General features: G+C 42.7%; 1 protein-coding gene across 18 annotated transcripts in view; it reads right to left on the bottom strand.

Annotated features, from left to right (window-relative positions):
- Positions 1 to 18,847, bottom strand: part of SUDS3 (SDS3 homolog, SIN3A corepressor complex component) — a 384,413-nt gene that overhangs the window by 342,138 nt on the left and 23,428 nt on the right. For 17 of the 18 annotated variants that reach the window (XM_082355963.1, XM_082355973.1, XM_082355974.1 and 14 more), the window contains 2 exons: positions 7,264 to 7,348; positions 3,911 to 3,996 (listed from right to left, as the gene is read on the bottom strand). In XM_082355963.1, coding sequence (XP_082212089.1) covers positions 3,911 to 3,996; positions 7,264 to 7,348 — 171 coding nt within the window. Of the gene's footprint in view, positions 1 to 3,910; positions 3,997 to 5,822; positions 5,981 to 7,263; positions 7,349 to 18,847 lie in introns of those variants that run through there. The other variant, XM_082355972.1, reaches the window with a different exon arrangement.

Below are 18,847 nucleotides of genomic sequence, written 5' to 3'. Positions count from 1 at the left end.
TTCACTGCGGTACACGGGCTTCTCACTGCAGTGGCTGCTCTTGTTGCGGAGCAGGGGCTCAAGGTGCACGGGCTTCAGCAGTTGTGGCTGGCAGGCTTAGTTGCTCCGCAGCATGTGGGATCTTCCCGGACCAGGGCCCCAACCCGTGTCCCCTGCATTGGCCGGTGGATTCTTAACCACTGTGCCACCAGGGAAGTCCCTATTTACTCCATTTTTAATCAGATTCTTTTATCCTCTCCAACCAGGAGACAGCTGGCTACATTTAAGGGTCGACACCCCTAGACTGATCTTTACAAACCTGAGAGTCAGTCTTGGACATCACTCCGTATCTCACCCTTCATAATGAGCAAATGTCTAGTAGGTCCCTCCCTCTTCCCCAACTTCCTTCCTTCCCAATTGCTGGAGGGAAAACCTAAAATAAATTTCAATCATTTATCAAGTCAACGGATATACAAGTCAATGGATATAATTTCAGTAAAAATATACAGACTACGTGCTGGTTTTCTCTTTGAAAGTTTATTGTCATTAAAAAAAAAATAAAACCCTCTACTTGTTACATTCACCTCTCAGAACATTTAATGTACCAGTTAATGATGTTATTGTAAAAAAAAGCCCACCAACTGCTTGAAATGGCTCTAAGTTATCATTATTATTTTTTGCCATGTTCTGGTATTATAGTGGTTTAAACTCTTTGGAAAAAAATGGTGCAACATTAAGTAGCAAGATTTCAAATTCCCAGATTAGAAACAATTTTTATATCAGGAGGAATTTTAGTAAAAAATCCAACGATAAAAGGAAATGTTAATAGAAAAACAAAAACAAAAATACTGTAAAAAATAGGATTCCCCCCACCCAGCCCCAAGTTAGGTTAAAAAAAAAAAAATGGAACCAATCCCACCCCACCCCCCCATATTTCTCTTAGAAAAGTCACCCAGTCCTAAACGCAGGGTCTCACACACTAATACAAGTAGCCTGATTTGCAGACCAGCCTCTGGGATCTTACACTGGCCCCAGTCTGAAGTTTTTTTTTTCAAAACTTAAGGTAAGTTAGGTAGTTAGACTTCCATAAATACTGGTATCCGAATGAATGAAAACATCCTGGCTTTGGTATGGCTACAGAAATCTGGAAACTGTTCAAGAGGACACTGGCTTAGAGAGGGAGTTGAGGGAAGCACACAACCCCCAAGTGGAGGTAAAATAAACATTAGGCCACACCCATAGCAAACACTGTGTGTAATACCTGAGGCTGATGCCTTGAACGAAACACATGTAAAGGTTCTTGATCAGAATCACACACATACAGCTTCTTGAACAGAGTAACACACATACAGGTTCTTGATCAGATTAACACATGTATATAGGTTCTTGACTGGAATTGTCTGGACCAAACTTTATCCAAGTTACCACTTGCAGGAAACAGTTTGAATTTGGTAATTTATCCAGTGCCCTGGAGTCCAAGAAGAGACAAAGACCTTTTGGAAGAAGAATAACCACCTGGGCTAAAAGCCAGGCCCCTCTTATTCTAGGAAGCTCAAAGTCTGTTTTTTCCTTCTCTCGTTCGATTTTGCCCATCACAAAAGCACCTTCATCTCCCAACAAGGGGGTTTTTCCACCCCAGGTCACCACAGGGGCCTGTCTGAGGGGTAGAACTGATGATTTTTTCATCCCTGGAGTGACTCAATAAAAAGCAAGTCTTCCGGGATCAGGAATATAATTTACAGTGCTGTGTCTCAAGTGTACTTTACGGTTTCCCTCATTTTCACTAGATCATGATTGTTAAAGGTTGTGAGGATACTGAGAAGGCAGCAGCGGGGCTGTGACCAGGCCGAAGTGTGGCCTCAAACATCCTCAAATTTACAGAAAAGGGTAAAGTGCCCGGTCTTCAAATCACCAGTTATTTCATGAAAGCACAAAGGACCCACCAGACAAGGCAAGAAAACAAGGCAACTTGCTGCTGCATCCATGCAGAAAACTAGTTATCAGTACAATCCTTCCCCCAAAAAACAAACTTTGGTGCAGTGTTAGGAAGACAAGATAATCATTAAAAAAAAAAAAAAATTAAAATAAACCACCTTCGATGGCAACACACACTAAATATATCTAAATAAATTTCCATCACAGGGCACAAGGGGCTAACAAAGAGCTCCCTGATATTATGGGAGGTAACACACACCACAGTGACAATTCAATCAAGAGAGAGCCTCCCTTACAGCAAAGGCCGCCAAGAAGAAACAAAAGGTGAAGCCGCTGTTTACTGTCGATCTGGTTCACTATTGCAAAGATCATAATTATGGGGGGCTGGGAGGCAGAGAAGAAACTCAGAACGCCCAGGCAATTTTGATAAACAGCATCATTTGTCCTGTTCTCTAAATGAGACTCCAACACCAGAAAAAAAATGAGAGGAAAATTGGATTATAAATGAAAACTAAAATGTATCTGTACAAGTCTTTACTCTGAGTCAGTAGGGTTTGGTCTCTGTTGAAGCCAGGACTCTGGAGAAGGTGATTTACTTGTCATCACAGCTCTACAACTAGCTGTGGGGTGTGTACATCAAGAGACAACACGAAGACAATCACTTGAGACCAAGGGAATTACTTACAAAGATTTCCTAGGATGTATAAGGTCTACTGATTGCCCAGAGAGATGCTAACACTTGCTCTAACCCCAAATACTTTAAACATCTTAAGGTGGCAACTAGAATATTAGAAACAAAACAAAAAAATCATCACCCAGTGAGTTATTTCTCCCATTATGGGAATGAGGGAAAGGGCACAGGGCAGGCTGTTTCACCAGGATTCATCAGGGAGAGTGCAGGTTTAGCGGCAGCCAACGGCCTTCCCCGTCTGCAACCCGGGCCAGATCTCCTGGGAGCCCGGGAGTGCCGACAAGGTGCCATGGGTTCGGAATGGCCAAGGCGCAACACTGGCGTGAGCGACGAGAAGAGTGCAATGTGAGGTACCAGTGAGAGTCTACAGATCACTGATGACTCCACCAACCATCTCACCTCCCCACCGACCACAGACAACCTGGATCACCAGCCGGCGGCAGGTGCCACCTCATCTACTTGGGAGCAGGAGAAAGGAGGGAATTACAAACGAAAGCTTCTGAAATGACCGCTTCTTGTTCCAGCCTGAGCTAGAACAAATGTGTCTGAGTGAACCACTTGCATTAAACAACATATAAAATATGGAACCTTCAGCACTTTATGAATATGAAACGCCCCCTTCCCTCAACCCCATTTACTGCAGTGCACGTCGTCTCCCAGGCGAATTTTTCTGTCTTTCAGCCGGTGGAATGGACGGCATACACCAGATGTTACACAAGGCATTCATTTCTCCGAGAAGGCTTAGAGCCAGGAGAATTAATCTCCTTCTGCTAGGACCTCTGCCCCAAGCTTCTGGGGAAACAGTGAATTGGGCTTGACAAGGAAGGTAGCTACATGATCCACTAATCAGATTCAAAACATGAAAATGCACTGAGGAGGGTACCCCTTCCTGCTCCTCATCATGACAGAAAGACCTATAGATAATTAAGAGAGCTGTCCCTTCAAACTCAAAGGAGGCTTTAAAAAAAAAAGACAAAGGCTTAAAAAAAAAAAAAAAAAGACAAAGTATAAGCAAAAAACAAAGAAATCAGTAAAGCAAACTCCCAATACTCCTGAAAGCAAAATAGTCTCATGGTGACGGATGACTGGAAGAAGTCGAGGCAGAGAAAGAATGACACAAAGGCGGGAAGTGCCTGGCCACAAGGGCGCCTTGCAGAATCCACCACAGTGTTCTCCATTTTCCAAGGCCAAGCAAGCAGCAAGTCCCAAGTTAAAAACTTTCTATTAAGAGCAAAACAAAACCAAAAACCATTCCAGAAAAGGGGTCAAGGGAAGACCAACACTGGAGAAAGTCAAGCCGCTGACCTCCGGCGGATCACGAAGAGCCCGCGCTGAAGCTGGCCCAAGTAAATCCTCATCTTGGTGCTGTCACTTGTCTTCCTCACCCAGATCTGCGGGGGAGATGGAAAAGGAAGAGGATGAGAGAGGCTAATCCTGAGGGGCAAACTTTCCAGAGCGTCGGGATGTTTGCACGAATTAGGTGTAGCCAGACAGCTGGCAACCTCTTCCTGTCAACTCGCGAGGCATCCACAGGCCTTGACCTCTGGCCTCCTAAAGGCACGCCTCCACCGCAGAGGGCAGGCACCATCCCTTGAACTCATTTCTCCCAGCCATCTCTCTTACACCTTTGAGTAAGCAAATGGAAAGCACGGTGTTCTTGAGTTCCATTTTTGCCTTCATCTTAAAGACTTTTTTTTTTTTTTTTTTAGACTGCACTGTGTAGCATGTGGGCTCTTAGTTCCCCAACCAGGGATTGAACCCGTGTCCCCTGCACTGGGAGCATGGAGTGTTAACCACTGGACCACCAGGGAAGTCCCCTTAAGGACTCTTTTTGATATGGTATGACTACAGCATTATCAACATTCAAGACACATATATTCATAAACTTACAATCAAATTAGAAAATATTTTCCTTGCCCCTAGGGACTTCCATAGTATAGCCCTGCAATTCTCTGGTTTCCTGGCAATTAAGGCTAATGGTCATAACAGCAAAAGAGAGAAAAATTAACAACAAAAGAAATGCCCACGGGTGAGCGAAGGCCCAATGAGGATGCTGAGAAGGCTAAATTAGCTTAAGACAGTCCTTCCCTCCTGACCGCATCATTCTCCCACAGATGGGATCAGATGTCTGGCACTGTCCAGGGCAGATGTATTCTTCCCTAGAACTGAAAACGAGCTCTTCCAGCATGGGGCCTGCCAGAGCTGCCAAGTGCGCCCAGTATGTGGCATCCTTGCAGCCAGGGAGGGGAAGGAGAGCTGCCACCTCGGTCAGCTGACCCACTTGCGGGGGAGATTACTGGGGGCCAGACACTGTGCTGACCAAACTGACCAAGCTCCTTCATCCTCAGAACAATCCTATGGAGTAAGTACTGTTATCACCCCCATTTTACAGAAGAGCAAGGCTGAGTCCACTTGTCCAATGGGAATCCTGGCGCCTGACATCAAAGCCCCTTGCTCTTCTCACCTGTTCCCCGCTTTCTCACCCCTTCTCTCATCCGTGTTATTAACACGTGATCAGATGGAGACAAAAGCATAAGTTTTTTAAAGATCTGCATCTCACCTATATATACAAGTACAAGTTTACAGATATAGCTCCTCCTTTGCCCATTCAGTTTTCAGGTTTAAAAAAAGCTTATTCAGGGCTTCCCTGGTGGTGCAGTGGTTAAGAATCTGCCTGCCAATACAGGGGACACAGGTTCGATCCCATATCCGGGAAGATCCCACATGCCTCGGAGCAACTAAGCCCTTGTGCCACAACTACTGAAGCCTACGCGCCTAGAGCCCACGCTCCGTAACGAGAAGCCACTGCAGTGCGAAGCCCGTGCACCACAATGAAGAGTAGCCCCCGCTCACCGCAACTAGAGAAAGCCCGCGCGCAGCAACGAAGACCCAACGCAGCCAAAAATAAATAAATAAATTTATTTAAAAAAAAAAAAAGCTTATTCAAAAAAAGAGAAAGCTATTCTCAGTTTCATATTTCCTTACTGTGATTATTTAACAACAAAGAGACTTTAAAGTCAAATACACTTGTTTAAAAATAAAGACCTCACATGAAGCTGAGCCTCTAAAGGACCTTGCAGAACCATTTTAAACAGAAAACTGACCCCAAGGAGGGCTGAATAGCCATTCACCAACATGCTCAGACCCACGCACCAAATATGCTCAAAGTCAAGTTATGCAGAAGCCAAGTAGCTTCAGTGTTACTTAGGATTTCACCTGAAAAAATGAGCTGGAATACTTCCAAGAAGTGAGAAATGTTTTCCCCGTTGCAAGCCTCCGACGCACTGAGGCTTCTCCCCTCCAGGAGACATGTCTCAGTGTCACCGTTTCCTTGTCAGACTTCGCTAACACTCTATTATGTCAAAGGGTGACAATCTTCAACAGAGAGAGAGAAAAAAATCTAACTTGCATTTCTGTTTTCCTGAAAAGTCCTGAGGTGTCACAGAGAATAATGCATGGGTTCTGAAATTAGGTTCAGGGACGAGGAGGCCACACGCCCTCTGTGCAGCAGCCCACACGGCCAGGCACACGCGCTCCGCTGTGAAACTGCAAAGCCTCCTACCAGGGCAGCGGCTCTCTGAGATGCCCTGTTCCGACCTGGCTTAGGGTGACACACAGATCGTGAGCCCAGAGGAAAATGACATTCATTTATCTGGAAGGCTCTCCCTAACTTCTAAGTAAACAATCATTTTGCCAACTAGTCACATTTGAGGGCATTTTCAATTCAGGAAGCTGGGAGAATAGAATAGGCTTAAGTTATTTCATAATCCAGCTTCATCAGACTTACTATGCACTGGCACGAATAAGTTAGAGGGTAGACACATAAAAATCAATTTCTTTGCAGATATTTGTGGACTGATAAAAGATCAAGCCAAACAAGCTATTAACGTTTTAAACTGTTTTTTGACTACTAACAATACCAGTTACACACTGCTGACACCCTCCTAAAGAAGGGTCAGCCAGAGAACTCACAGGCTAGTCACATCATCCTTCAGCATGACCCTCAGAGCTGACTTTCAACCAGCCCCCATCCTATAAGAGAGACTGGAGGAGACCAGTCCCTAAGGGTATGAGCCTGGTAGCTCATTGTTCAGAAGTACAACAGGACACGTCAGATTAGAGAGACAGCAGGTGAAGAGTAGTGTGTGGGTCAGATCAGGCCAGCACCCATTTACTGAACACTTACTGTGTGCCAGACCCTGTGCCAGGTGCCTTGTTAGATCCTCAGAGCATGAAACAAATCTGAGTGCACATGAAAGCTCGAGAGAAATAACAGCAAAGACAGAGTATGCTCCAACGGCAAGTCCCATCCTCAGTAGATGGCTGCCTCAAAAAGCAGCAGGATTTGAATGCGCAGACAGCACACCAACTTGCCTTGTGTTCTTTCCTGCAGTCTATCTCAGTGGTGCCCAACTCAATTACTCTGCAGGGAGTTCACAAAACCACAAGGCTTACACAAACTCGCATAAACTGCAGTCATGCAAAGTAAGGGATTTTTAAGGGTGATTTTGCCTATGTGCAATTTAAGCCTGAAAATGCTAACTTTAGAATCTAACCCACATATAACACTGTGATTCCACCGTACTTTCTTGGTGGCACTCACATTGCAGGTTTGTCCCATTTTGCTTTCCTAATGGGTGACAGAGGTTCAGTCTTACCTCATTGGCTCCGACAGAGCTGATCACACAACTCAATTTCTGGTTGTCCTTTGACTCTAGGTAGATGGCCTGGCTCTTGTGGTACCTGTGGGAAAAAAGACACACATTTATTTTTTTAACCACTTTATTGAGGTATGACTGACATGTGAGAAGTAGTACGTATTTAATGTATACAACTCAATGAGTTTCGGGATAAGTACATACCTGTGAAACCATCACCACCATCAAGGCCATAAACATAATCCAACTCCTCCCAAAGTTTTCTCCCACCCTCTTTATTATAACTATTGTTTTGTGGCTTTTTTTTTCCTTTTGTGGTAAGAATATTTACCATAAGGTTTACCCTCTTAACAAATTTTAAGTATACAGTATTGATAAGGGCCCAAATTTAGGAAAGGAATAAAAAAGGACGCAAAGGAGGGAAGAAAAAAAAAAAACACACACAACAAAAAATATAATTAAAGGAATCTTAATTTATGATTGAGGAACAGCTTGGATTTTAGGTTTAATTTACAGGCTTCCATCCTTGGATTAGATTAGATGACCTCCTAATCTCCTTCTAAGTCTAAAAATTACATTCTTGGTTCCACTGCAGAGTGGAAAAGGGGGCCAAGGAAAGGGCTGGAAAACTAACTCTGTATTTTAGTTTTTTATTTGAACTATATGACCCAGTTCAAAAAGTAAATTATAATTTTTCAAGTAAAACCTCTGTCCCCACTTTCTGCCTCCACCCCAAAACACTGAGGAGGGTTGGGTGGACAAAATGAACAGATGGGCTTGAACAGACTGTCCCATTATATATTTTCTATTTGTCCAAGTAAGTCATCAACAAGAGGGCAGGCCAAATTCAGTCCTTACTTTGATCACTCATTCAGCAAATACTCATTAGCCACTTGCTGTGTACCACGGACCACCCTGGAGGGCGGAGTGGACAGTGAACAAGGCCACAAGGTCCCTGCCGTCAGGAGCTTCAAATACAGTGGCAGTGACTAATATGAAACAATCACACCTGGCAAGTACTAACTAGGTGAAGTCCTGAGTGTTAGACTTGCACCAAAGGGTATCTAATTTGGCCTGGTCAGTCGGGAGAGCAGCTCTGAATGGAGTAGATAAGACAGGCTCCCCCCTTTCAGTCCCTGCATCTATTCTCTTGGCCTGTAGTGTAGGACCACCCTCACCTTCTTCTTCTACAAGTTCAGGGACAAGGCAGAGGATGAAAAATGAGGAAGCCAGGGCCAAAGCCCAAATGAGTCAGTAACAGCTGCCACAGGAGGAAGGAGCAGCTGCTGGGTGACAGGAGCTGGAAACATCAGCTGAGCTGCTGCTGGCAGCCCTGGCCTAGGCCAGCCCAGTTCAGTCAAGAACATAACCTTTAGTTCATTCTGGCTGCAGAGAGTTGGCTTAACAGACCCACTAACTCACATAACTTCCACCAAAACACATCTCCCAGCAAAGCACTGCATCTAACCATTATTTCTGTGGGGGAAGAAGACAGATTCTGTTTTGCTGGTACAGTGAAATAATCCACTGCTAAGATATCACAGTAAAGGATGTACTTCACTCCCACAATGGGCTTTTTCCAATCAAGGTTCTAAGCATTCTTTAACCTGCTACTTAGGAGCGGAAAACTCAAGTTTCCAAGTCAATTTACTTTCTGAGAACACCGTTAAAAGAAATCGAATCATAAATTCAATTAGAACAGCGAGACTGGTTTAGACCCAGCTTGAAAGCTGCTTTTGGCCAGGGATTAGCTGGTAAACTGGGTCAGGGGACCTCCATTATGCTAAATATGTAGTATTACAAGGTCTGAATTAACAAAGTGCATGAGGAAAGGTTGAATTAGTTCACAGAAAACTCAAACTTGAGTTTCCCTCCCACATCTAAGCCAACCATCCTATGTAAATGGTAATGTCTTGAGTAATGGTTAGAATAAAAACAGAAGGGGAGAACATTCAGTTATTCTATGGGGGTTGTGGGTTATTAAAGAGATAAAAACACAAAACAACATGCAACTAGCCTCAAGTCATCCTGATACTACTTTCTTAATAAAGACAGGTCATGGGTGTGGTGTAGGAGTATATTACTCCTACATGGGTGTGGAAATGTGGTCAATATACTGCTCAGTCAAGAAAAAAACTACGTCCATTATGTCCCTGTGTGACATACAACATAATGCATGTTACATGTGTATCATATACACACACACACACAAATTGGTAAATTTATATTAAAATGTCTATTAAGTGTATATTAAAATTTCATAAAAATATAAAGTTTTATAAAAATATAAAAGAATGATATTCTTTTTATTGCATATCTTTCTTCCTTCCGGAATAAACAGATATTACTTGTAATCAAAAAGTAAATAGTACTTTCTTATAAGTCATGGTACTGAAAAACACCAAAGTAACCAAAGGGCAGGAAGAAAACTTAATGTCACAAATTAATGTCTCAGTGTCTGTTAAAGACAACTCGGGGAGACGAGCCGGACAACTCTCCTGAGACGTGCTGCGTTTTCCTTCAGATGTGCTCAGCACCCAAACCCCAACACATCCGACTCGTTTTAAAGTAAACATCAGGAGTGAACCATGCAATCTGATCTACCACCCCTGGGGAGCGGTCTGGGACTTGCACATCTGGCCGCCTCCCAAATCTGCCCGCTCTGGGACCACCGGATGGTGGTGGCTTGAGTGCCCAGCACTGCTCCGTGAGCTCCCTGTGCTCCGCAGGAGAGCTCGCCAGCGTGTTTCCCAAACCAGCTGACTCCCAGGTCCTCGTGAAGCAGAGGCCCTGGGACCACCAGCGGTTGTCAGGCACCGCACAATGCTCTTGGGGAACCATTATCCCTGGATATCAAATCTAGTAAATTACCCAAGTTCCCTGGGAAAAAATAAATAAGTCCTCAGAAATTAAAGTGCTCATGCTGGGGCGGCGGGGGTTTCAAGATGAAACCAAAAAGTATATGACAACCGTAACATACAAATTTACTTGCCGATTTCTAAATACTAATTAAAAGGTTGCGGGGGGGGGGGGGGGGGGGATTCAGAATATGTTTAGACACCAAAAAATGTTAAAAGAACAATAAAAATAAAGTTAAATTAGTAAAAATGTACATTATCCCTTTTTTTTGCCAATTAACCTGTTTTACAAGCTACAACTCATTTCTGCTGAAAAAATACTTTAAATAGCCTCAGAGAACAAGCCCCAAATGTCAAATTGACTTTATTACTAATGGAAATCCTGACCTGGGAATCCCTACAGTTAAGTTCTTAAAGCTCTGCCTCTACTGTTAAACCTGACAAACTAGAACCACTGCTACTATTATGGAAAAAAGCAATGTCTTTAGAAGGTGGGTCAAAAAGTGGGGCAGGGAAGGGGTAGAATGAATTTAATTTTGTATCCTACTGGGAATCCTGATATTAATGTGTCATTTCCCAAAAAAAACCCATGAATACCATGTTACAACTACAGGACTTCAAGGAATCCCAATTCCAGCTATAAACAGTCACTGTTTTGAGTTAATAATCTCTCGTGTCAGGCAAAGGCTGGAGGGTTAAATCCACCCATGCAAGTGGGTGACTTCACTGAATTCACTTCAGCAGTGCTGGATTTAAAGTGAGGAAAGAAAAAACAGTCCACTGGCACCATCAGTGAGTTCCTTTAAAATCTCAGCTACTTTCGCAGTACTTTCTAAGAAGAGTCATTAGTTCAAATCAAAATGTGAGGAAAACTTACAGCAGGATATAAAATGTCTTAAAAGCAGTATAAGACCCAGGACAAGGGAAAACGCTTATGTTTCAAAATGAAATGTAGCTTGATAAGCGTTCAGGCCAAGATGGGAAGCCCGAACCATGCTCATTTTGCTGAAGTCATTTAAAACTGAATGAAACATGTTTTGCCAGAAATACTGTTTCACCAAAATACTCCACATCACTGGAAAGAGCAGAAAGTGATTCAGCCGACCTCTCAGCCACAGGCCACAACTTCTGGAAAAGAAGGAAGAATGAAAGCCTCCAAACTGCCAAGGACACAAAAGCCAAACATCAGGAGCCTGGTGAGACGCGAGAAGCCGGCCCTGTAGAGGACTCCTGGCAAACACCTTCCAGATGCAGTGGGAAGGGAGGGGCCCGCCTTTCAGCAGATGAGTCATGAACCTGACCTCCAAGGCCAAGGAAGGGAAACACAAAGAATACAGAAAACAACAGTCTCAATATTTAACAAGAGAGTAAGCAACTTTAAAGTCACTAAAATAGTAAAATGCTCCGAGACACTTTACAGATTTCTGCCGCCACTGGGAGAAAGACAGTGATGGTGACATTCCTTCAAAATGCTTAGGTGATCTACCACATCCCACCTGACCACTGTCTACATTATGAAACACCAGTCACCATGGGTCCTTTCTTTAGAAAAACAAGAATTTTATTTTACTGCATTTTCACCCTCAAGACATGTCTCACAAAGTCTAAGGATTAAGCCTTAGAAGGAGGAAGATCAGAAACAATGCAATGACAAAACAAACATCATTTGAAATATCACATGGCTTTAAGACTCACAGATCCGTAAAAATGTTAGTGATAAATCTCATCGTTTTTGAAGATGGTTCTTATGTGTGGGCTTGATCTTTAAAGGTTATTTGGTTTTCATTATTAGAAACATTTTTCATTTTATTTTGCCCCTCAGTGTGTTGAGCTGTCAGGGCCTGCCACCTAGTGGTGCTGTGTTCTGATAAGCTATGTTAGGACACAACATAACTGGCCTCTTAGAAAAACAGTCGTCAAATGACAGGGGTAGAAGTCACTAAGATCGGGGTTACAGGGGGCGGAGTCAAGATGGCATACTAGGAGGATGCAGAATTCGCATCTCCTCACAACTAGGGCACATACCAGGCACCAGTGGGGGACCATGGACACCTAAGGGGACGGGAGGAACCCCCAGCAACCAGGCAGGACGTGGGGCCTGGGGGGAGTGAAGGGGGAGGAGAAGTGGAGGCAGGACAGGACTGGTGCCCCTGAGGGGCGGCTGGGGGAGGGGAAGGGATCCCTCGCCCGAAGGGGTAGATTGGGGAACCATTAAGAGGGCAGAGGATCAAAAGGGAGGGTGGCCAGGTTCCCCCTGCCCACTTGGGCCCCCAGGAACCTGCTGAGATCCCGGGCCTGATCCTCTGCCCACGGAGGTACCCTCCAGCCACACGGGTCCTGAGGGAGTGGGAGGGAGGGAAGGGGGAGCAAAAGTAAAGGCCAGACCTCTGGGACCAGCACCCCTGAGGGGCGACTGGGGGAGGGGAGGAGTTCCTACACCCAGCAGGACCCACCCACGGTTAGGGGTCCAGCGACCGGGGAGACCCTGGGGGAGACGGTGGGGGAGGGGCGCAAAGGAACGGAAGGGAATGGGGCCAGCGCTTTCCCTGTCCTCTTAGGCACCGGGGAGCCTGCTGGGCTCCCGGTCCTAATCCCCTGCCCTCGGGGCCTCCCTCTTGCCACGCAGAGCCCAAGCCCTGCCCCCCACCCCCACCCAGGGCCCCACCCCTACACTGGGGGACCCCCTCCAATGCCCTGGGCCTAAACCCCACCCACACACCCTCCCGCAGGGCTCTACCTCCAAACTCTGAACTCCACTCTCCAGAGGCCCTCCATTCCACGTGCAGCCTCGCCCCTTGCGCCAGTCCTAAGCAGAGGCCCCGCCCCATGCTTGACCGTAGCCCCGCCTAGGCCCTGCCCCACGCCCAAAGTCACCCGCCCACCCACCTAGGTCCCGCCCCTGCCCAAGTTCCACCCCTGCCTAAACTCCGCCCCCATAGGCAAGACTTTTTTTTTTTTTTTTTTCTTTTTTCCTCTTTTAGATTGGGGTTCTGTTTTACCTTGTTGATTCACTGTTGTTGATTCTTTTATATTTTTATTTTTCTTAAGAAAGCTTTTATTTTTCTAATTTTATTTTATTCTTTATACTTTGTTATTGTTCTCTCCTTTTGGCTTGTTCCCCTCCTCCCCTTTTTTTTTCTTTTTCCTGCTGTGGTTTTATTTTACTTTGTTGCGGTTGCTTCAATTATAGTTTTATTTTGCCTACTATATTTTTTATCTTTCCAATTTTATTTTGTTTTTCATTCTTTGATATTGTACTGCTCCTTTTTGTCTTTCTTTTTTTTTTTTAACCACGCCACAAAGCTTGTGAGATCTTGGTTCCCAGGCTGGAGGTCAGGCCCAGGCTCCTATGGTGTGGGCTCTGAGTCCAAACCGCTGGACTAACAGAGAACCTCAGACCCCAGGGAATATTAATCAGAGTGAGGCCTCCTGGAGGTGCTCATCTCAGCACCAAGAGCTGGCTCTATCCAACTGCCTGCAAACTCCAGTGCTGGATGTCTCAGGCCAAACAACCAGTAAGATAGGAATACAGCACCACCCATCAAAAAGAGAAGAAAAAAAAAAAAGAAACGACAGAAAAATATGTTACAGATGAAGGAGCAAGGTAAAAACCTACAAGACTAAATAAATGAAGATGAAATAGGCAACCTACCTGAAAAAGAATTCAGAGTAATGATAGTAAAGATGATCCAAAATCTCGGAAACAGAATGGAGAAAATATAAGAAACACTTAACAAGGATCTAGAACAACTAAACAGCAAACAAACAGTGATGAACAATGCATTTACTGAAATTAAAAATACTCTAGAAGGACTCAATAGCAGAATAACTGAGGCAGAAGAACGGATAAGTAAGCTAGAAGATAAAATGGTAGAAATAACTGCCAGAGAGCAGAATAAAGAAAAAAGAATGAAAAGAACTGAGGAGTCTCAGAGACCTCTGGGACAATTATTAAATGTACCAACAATCAAATTATAGGAGTCCCAGAAGAAGAAGAGAAAAAGAAAGGGACTGAGAAAATATTTGAAGAGATTATAGTTGAAAACTTCCCTAATATGGTAAAGGAAATAGTCAATCAAGTCCAGGAAGCACAGAGAGTCCCATACAGGATAAAACCAAAGAGAAACATGCCAAGACACATATTAATGAAACTATTAAAAATTAAATACAAAGAAAAAATATTAAAAGCAGCAAGGGAAAAGCAACAAATAATATACAAGGGAATCCCTATAAGGTTAACAGCTGATTTTTCAGCAGAAACTCTGCAAGCCAGAAGGGAGTGGCAGGACATATTTAAAGTGATGAAGGAGAAAAACCTACAACCACGATTACTCTACCCAGCAAGGATCTCTTTCAGATTTGATGGAGAAATTAAAACCTTTACAGACAAGCAAAAGCTAAGAGAATTCAGCACCACCAAACCAGCTTTACAACAAATGCTAAAGGAACTCTCTAGGCAGGAAACACAAGAGAAGGAAAAGACCTATAATAATAAACCCAAACCATTAAGAAAATGGTAACAGGAACATACATATCGATAATTACCTTAAATGTAAATGGATTAAAAGCTCCAACCAAACGCACAGGCTCGCTGAATGGATGCAGAAACAAGACACCTAAATATGTTGTCTACAAGAGACCCACTTCAGACCTAGGAACATATACAGACTGAAAGTGAGGGGGTGGAAAAAGACATTCCATGCAAAAGGAAATCAAAAGAAACCTGGAGTAGCAATTCTCATATCAGACAAAATAGACTTTAAAATAAAGACTATTACAAGAGACAAAGAAGAACACTCCATAATGATCAAGGGATCAATCCAAGAAGAAGATATAACAATTGTAAATATTTATGCACCCAACATAGGAGCACCTCAATACATAAGGCAAATGCTAACAGCCATAAAAGGGGAAATCAACAGTAACACAATCATAGTAGGGGACTTTAACACCCCACTTTCACCAATGGACAGATCATCCAAAATGAAAATAAATAAGGAAATACAAGCTTTAAATGATACATTAAACAAGATGGATTGAATTGATATTTATAGGACATTCCATCCAAAAAGAACAGGATAAACTTTCTTCTCAAGTGCTCATGGAACATTCTCCAGGATAGGCCATATCTTGGGTCACAAATCAAGCCTTGGTAAATTTAAGAAAATTGAAATCGTGTCAAGTATCTTTTCTGACCACAACGCTATGAGACTAGATATCAATTACAGGAAAAAGCTGTAAAAAATACAAACACATGGAGGCTAAACAATACGCTACTTAATAACCAAGAGATCACTGAAGAAATCAAAGAGGAAATCAAAAATTACCTAGAAACAAATGACAATGAAAACACAACAACCCAAAACCTATGGGATGCAGCAAAAACAGTTGTAAGAGGTTAAGTTTATAGCAATACAATCCTACGTCAAGAAACATGCAAAATCTCAAATAAACAACCTAACCTTACACTTAAAGCAATTAGAGAGAGAAGAACAAAAAAACCCAAAGTTAGCAGAAGGAAAGAAATCATAAAGATCAGATCACAAATAAATGAAAAAGAAATGAAGGAAACAATAGCAAAGATCAATAAAACTAAAAGCTGGTTCTTTGAGAAGATAAACAAAATTGATAAACCATTAGCCAGACTCATCAAGAAAAACAAGAAGACTCAAATCAACAGAATTAGAAATGAAAAAGGAGAAGTAACAACTGACACTGCAGAAATACAAAGGATCATGAGACATTACTACAAGCAACTATATGCCAAGAAAATGGACAACCTGGAAGAAATGGACAAATTCTTAGAAAAGCATAACCTTCCAAGACTGAACCAGGAAGAAACAGAAAATATAAACAGATCAATCACAAGCACTGAAATTGAAACTGTGATTAAAAATCTTCCAACAAACAAAAGTCCAGGACCAGATGGCTTCACAGGCGAATTCTATCAAACATTTAGAGAAGAGCTAACACCTATCCTTCTCAAACTCTTCCAAAATACAGCAGAGGGAGGAACACTCCCAAACTCATTCTACGAGGCCATCATCATCCTGAAACCAAAACCAGACAAAGATGTCACAAAGAAAGAAAGCTACAGGCCAATATCACTGATGAACATCGATGCAAAAATCCTCAACAAAATACTAGCAAACAGGGCTTCCCTGGTGGCACAGTGGTTGAGAGTCTGCCTGCCAATGCAGGGGACACGGGTTTGAGCCCTGGCCTGGGAGGATCCCACGTGCTGCGGAGCAACTGGGCCCGTGAGCCACAATTACTGAGCCTGCGCGTCTGGAGCCTGTGCTCCGCAACAAGAGAGGCCGCGATAGTGAGAGGCCCGCACACCGCGATGAAGAGTGGCCCCCGCTCGCCGCAACTGGAGAAAGCCCTCGCACAGAAACGAGGACCCAACACAGCCAAAATAAAATAAATAAATAAATAAAGAAGGAAGGAAGAAACTATTTAAAAAAAAAAATACTAGCAAACAGAATCCAACAGCACATTAAAAGGATCATACACCATCATCAAGTGGGGTTTTTCCCAGGAATGCAAGGATTCTTCAATATACGCAAATCAATCAGTGTGATAAGCCATATTAACAAACTGAAGGATAAAAACCATGTGACCATCTCAAGAGATGCAAAAAGAGCTTTCAACAAAATTCACCACCCATTTATGATAAAAACTCTCCAGAAAGCAGGCATAGAGGGAACCTACCTCAACATAATAAAGGCCATATATGACAAACCCACAGCCAACATCATTCTCAATGATGAAAAACTGAAACCATTTCCTCTAAGATCAGGAACAAGACAAGGTTGTCCACTTTCACCACTATCATTCAACATAGCTTTGGAAGTTTTAGCCACAGCAATCAGAGACGAAAAAGAAATAAAAGGAATCCAAACTGGAAAAGTAGAAGTAAAACTGTCACTGTTTGCAGATGACATGATACTATACATAGAGAATGCTAAAGATGCACAGAAATTTCTTTTATTCCTATACATTAATGATGAAAAATCTGAAAGAGAAATTAAGAAAACACTCCCATTTACCACTGCAACAAAAAGAATAAAATACCTAGGAATAAACCCACCTAAGGAGACAAAAGACCTGTATGCAGAAAACTATAAGACACTGATGAAAGAAATTAAAGATGATACAAACAGCTGGAGAGATATACCATGTTCTTGGATTGGAAGAATCAACATTGTGAAAATGACTGTACTAACCAAAGCAATCTACAGATTGAATGCAATCCCTATCAAACTACCAATGGCATTTTTCACAGAACTAGAACAAAAAATTTCACCATTTGTATGGAAACACAAAAGACCCTGAATAGCCAAAGCAATCCTGAGAAAGAAAAACGGAGCTGGAGGAATCAGGCTCCCTGACTTCGGACTATACTACAAAGCTACAGTAATCAAGACAGTATGGTACTGGCATAAAAACAGAAATATAGATCAATGGAACAGTATAGAAAGCCCAGAGATAAACCTACGCACATATGGTCACCTTATCTTTGATAAAGGAGGCAAGAGTATACAATGGAGGAAAGACAGCCTCTTCAATAAGTGGTGCTGGGAAAACTGGACAGCTACATGTAAAAGAATGAAATTAGAACACTTCCTAACACCATACACAAAAATAAACTCAAAATGGATTAAAGACCTAAATGTAAGACTGGACACTATAAAACTCTTAGAGGAAAACATAGGCAGAACACTGTACGACATAAATCACAGCAAAATCGTTTTTAATCCACCTCCTAGAGAAATGGAAATAAAAACAAAAATAAACAAATGGGACCTAATGAAACTCAAAAGCTTTTGCACAGCAAAGGAAACCATAAACAAGACGAAAAGACAACCCTCAGAATGGGAGAAAATATTTGCAAATGAAGCAACTGACAAAGGATTAATCGCCAAAATTTACAAGCAGCTCATGCAGCTCAATATCAAAAAAACAAACAACCCAATCCAAAAATGGGCAGAAGACCTAAATAGACATTTCTCCAAAGAAGATATACAGATTGCCAACAAACACATGAAAAGATGCTCAACATCACTAACCATTAGAGAAATGCAAATCAAAACTACAGTGAGGTATCACCTCACACCAGTCAGAATGGCCATCATCAGAAAATCTACAAACAACAAAGGCTGGAGAGGGTGTGGAGAAAAGGGAACCCTCTTGCACTGTTGGTGGGAATGTAAATTGATACAGCCACTATGGAGAACAGTATGGAGGTTCCTTAAAAAACTAAAAGTAGAACTACCATATGACCCAGCAATCCCACTACTGGGCATATACCCTGAGAAAACCATAATTCAAAAAGAGTCATGTACCACAATGTTCATTGCAGCTCTATTTACAATAGCCAGGACATGGAAGCAACCTAAGTGTCCATCGACAGATGAATGGATAAAGAAGATGTGGCACATATATACAATGGAATATTACTCAGCCATAAAAAGAAACGAAACTGAGTTATTTGTAGTGAGTTGCATGGACCTAGAGTTGGTCATACAGAGTGAAATAAGTCAGAAAGAGAAAAAGAAATACCGTATGCTAACACATATATATGGAATCTAAAAAAAAAAAAAAAAAAGGTTCGGATGAACCTAGGGGCAGGACAGGAATAAAGACACAGATGTAGAGAATGGACTTGAGGACACGGGGAGGGGGAAGGGTAAGCTGGGATGAAGTGAGAAAGTAGCACTGAC

Source organism: Balaenoptera borealis, assembly GCF_965194805.1.
Source record: "Balaenoptera borealis genome assembly, chromosome: 14".
Taxonomy (NCBI): domain Eukaryota; kingdom Metazoa; phylum Chordata; class Mammalia; order Artiodactyla; family Balaenopteridae; genus Balaenoptera; species Balaenoptera borealis.
Note: the sequence above shows the minus strand (reverse complement) of the source record. Positions and strands in the feature narration are given on the sequence as shown.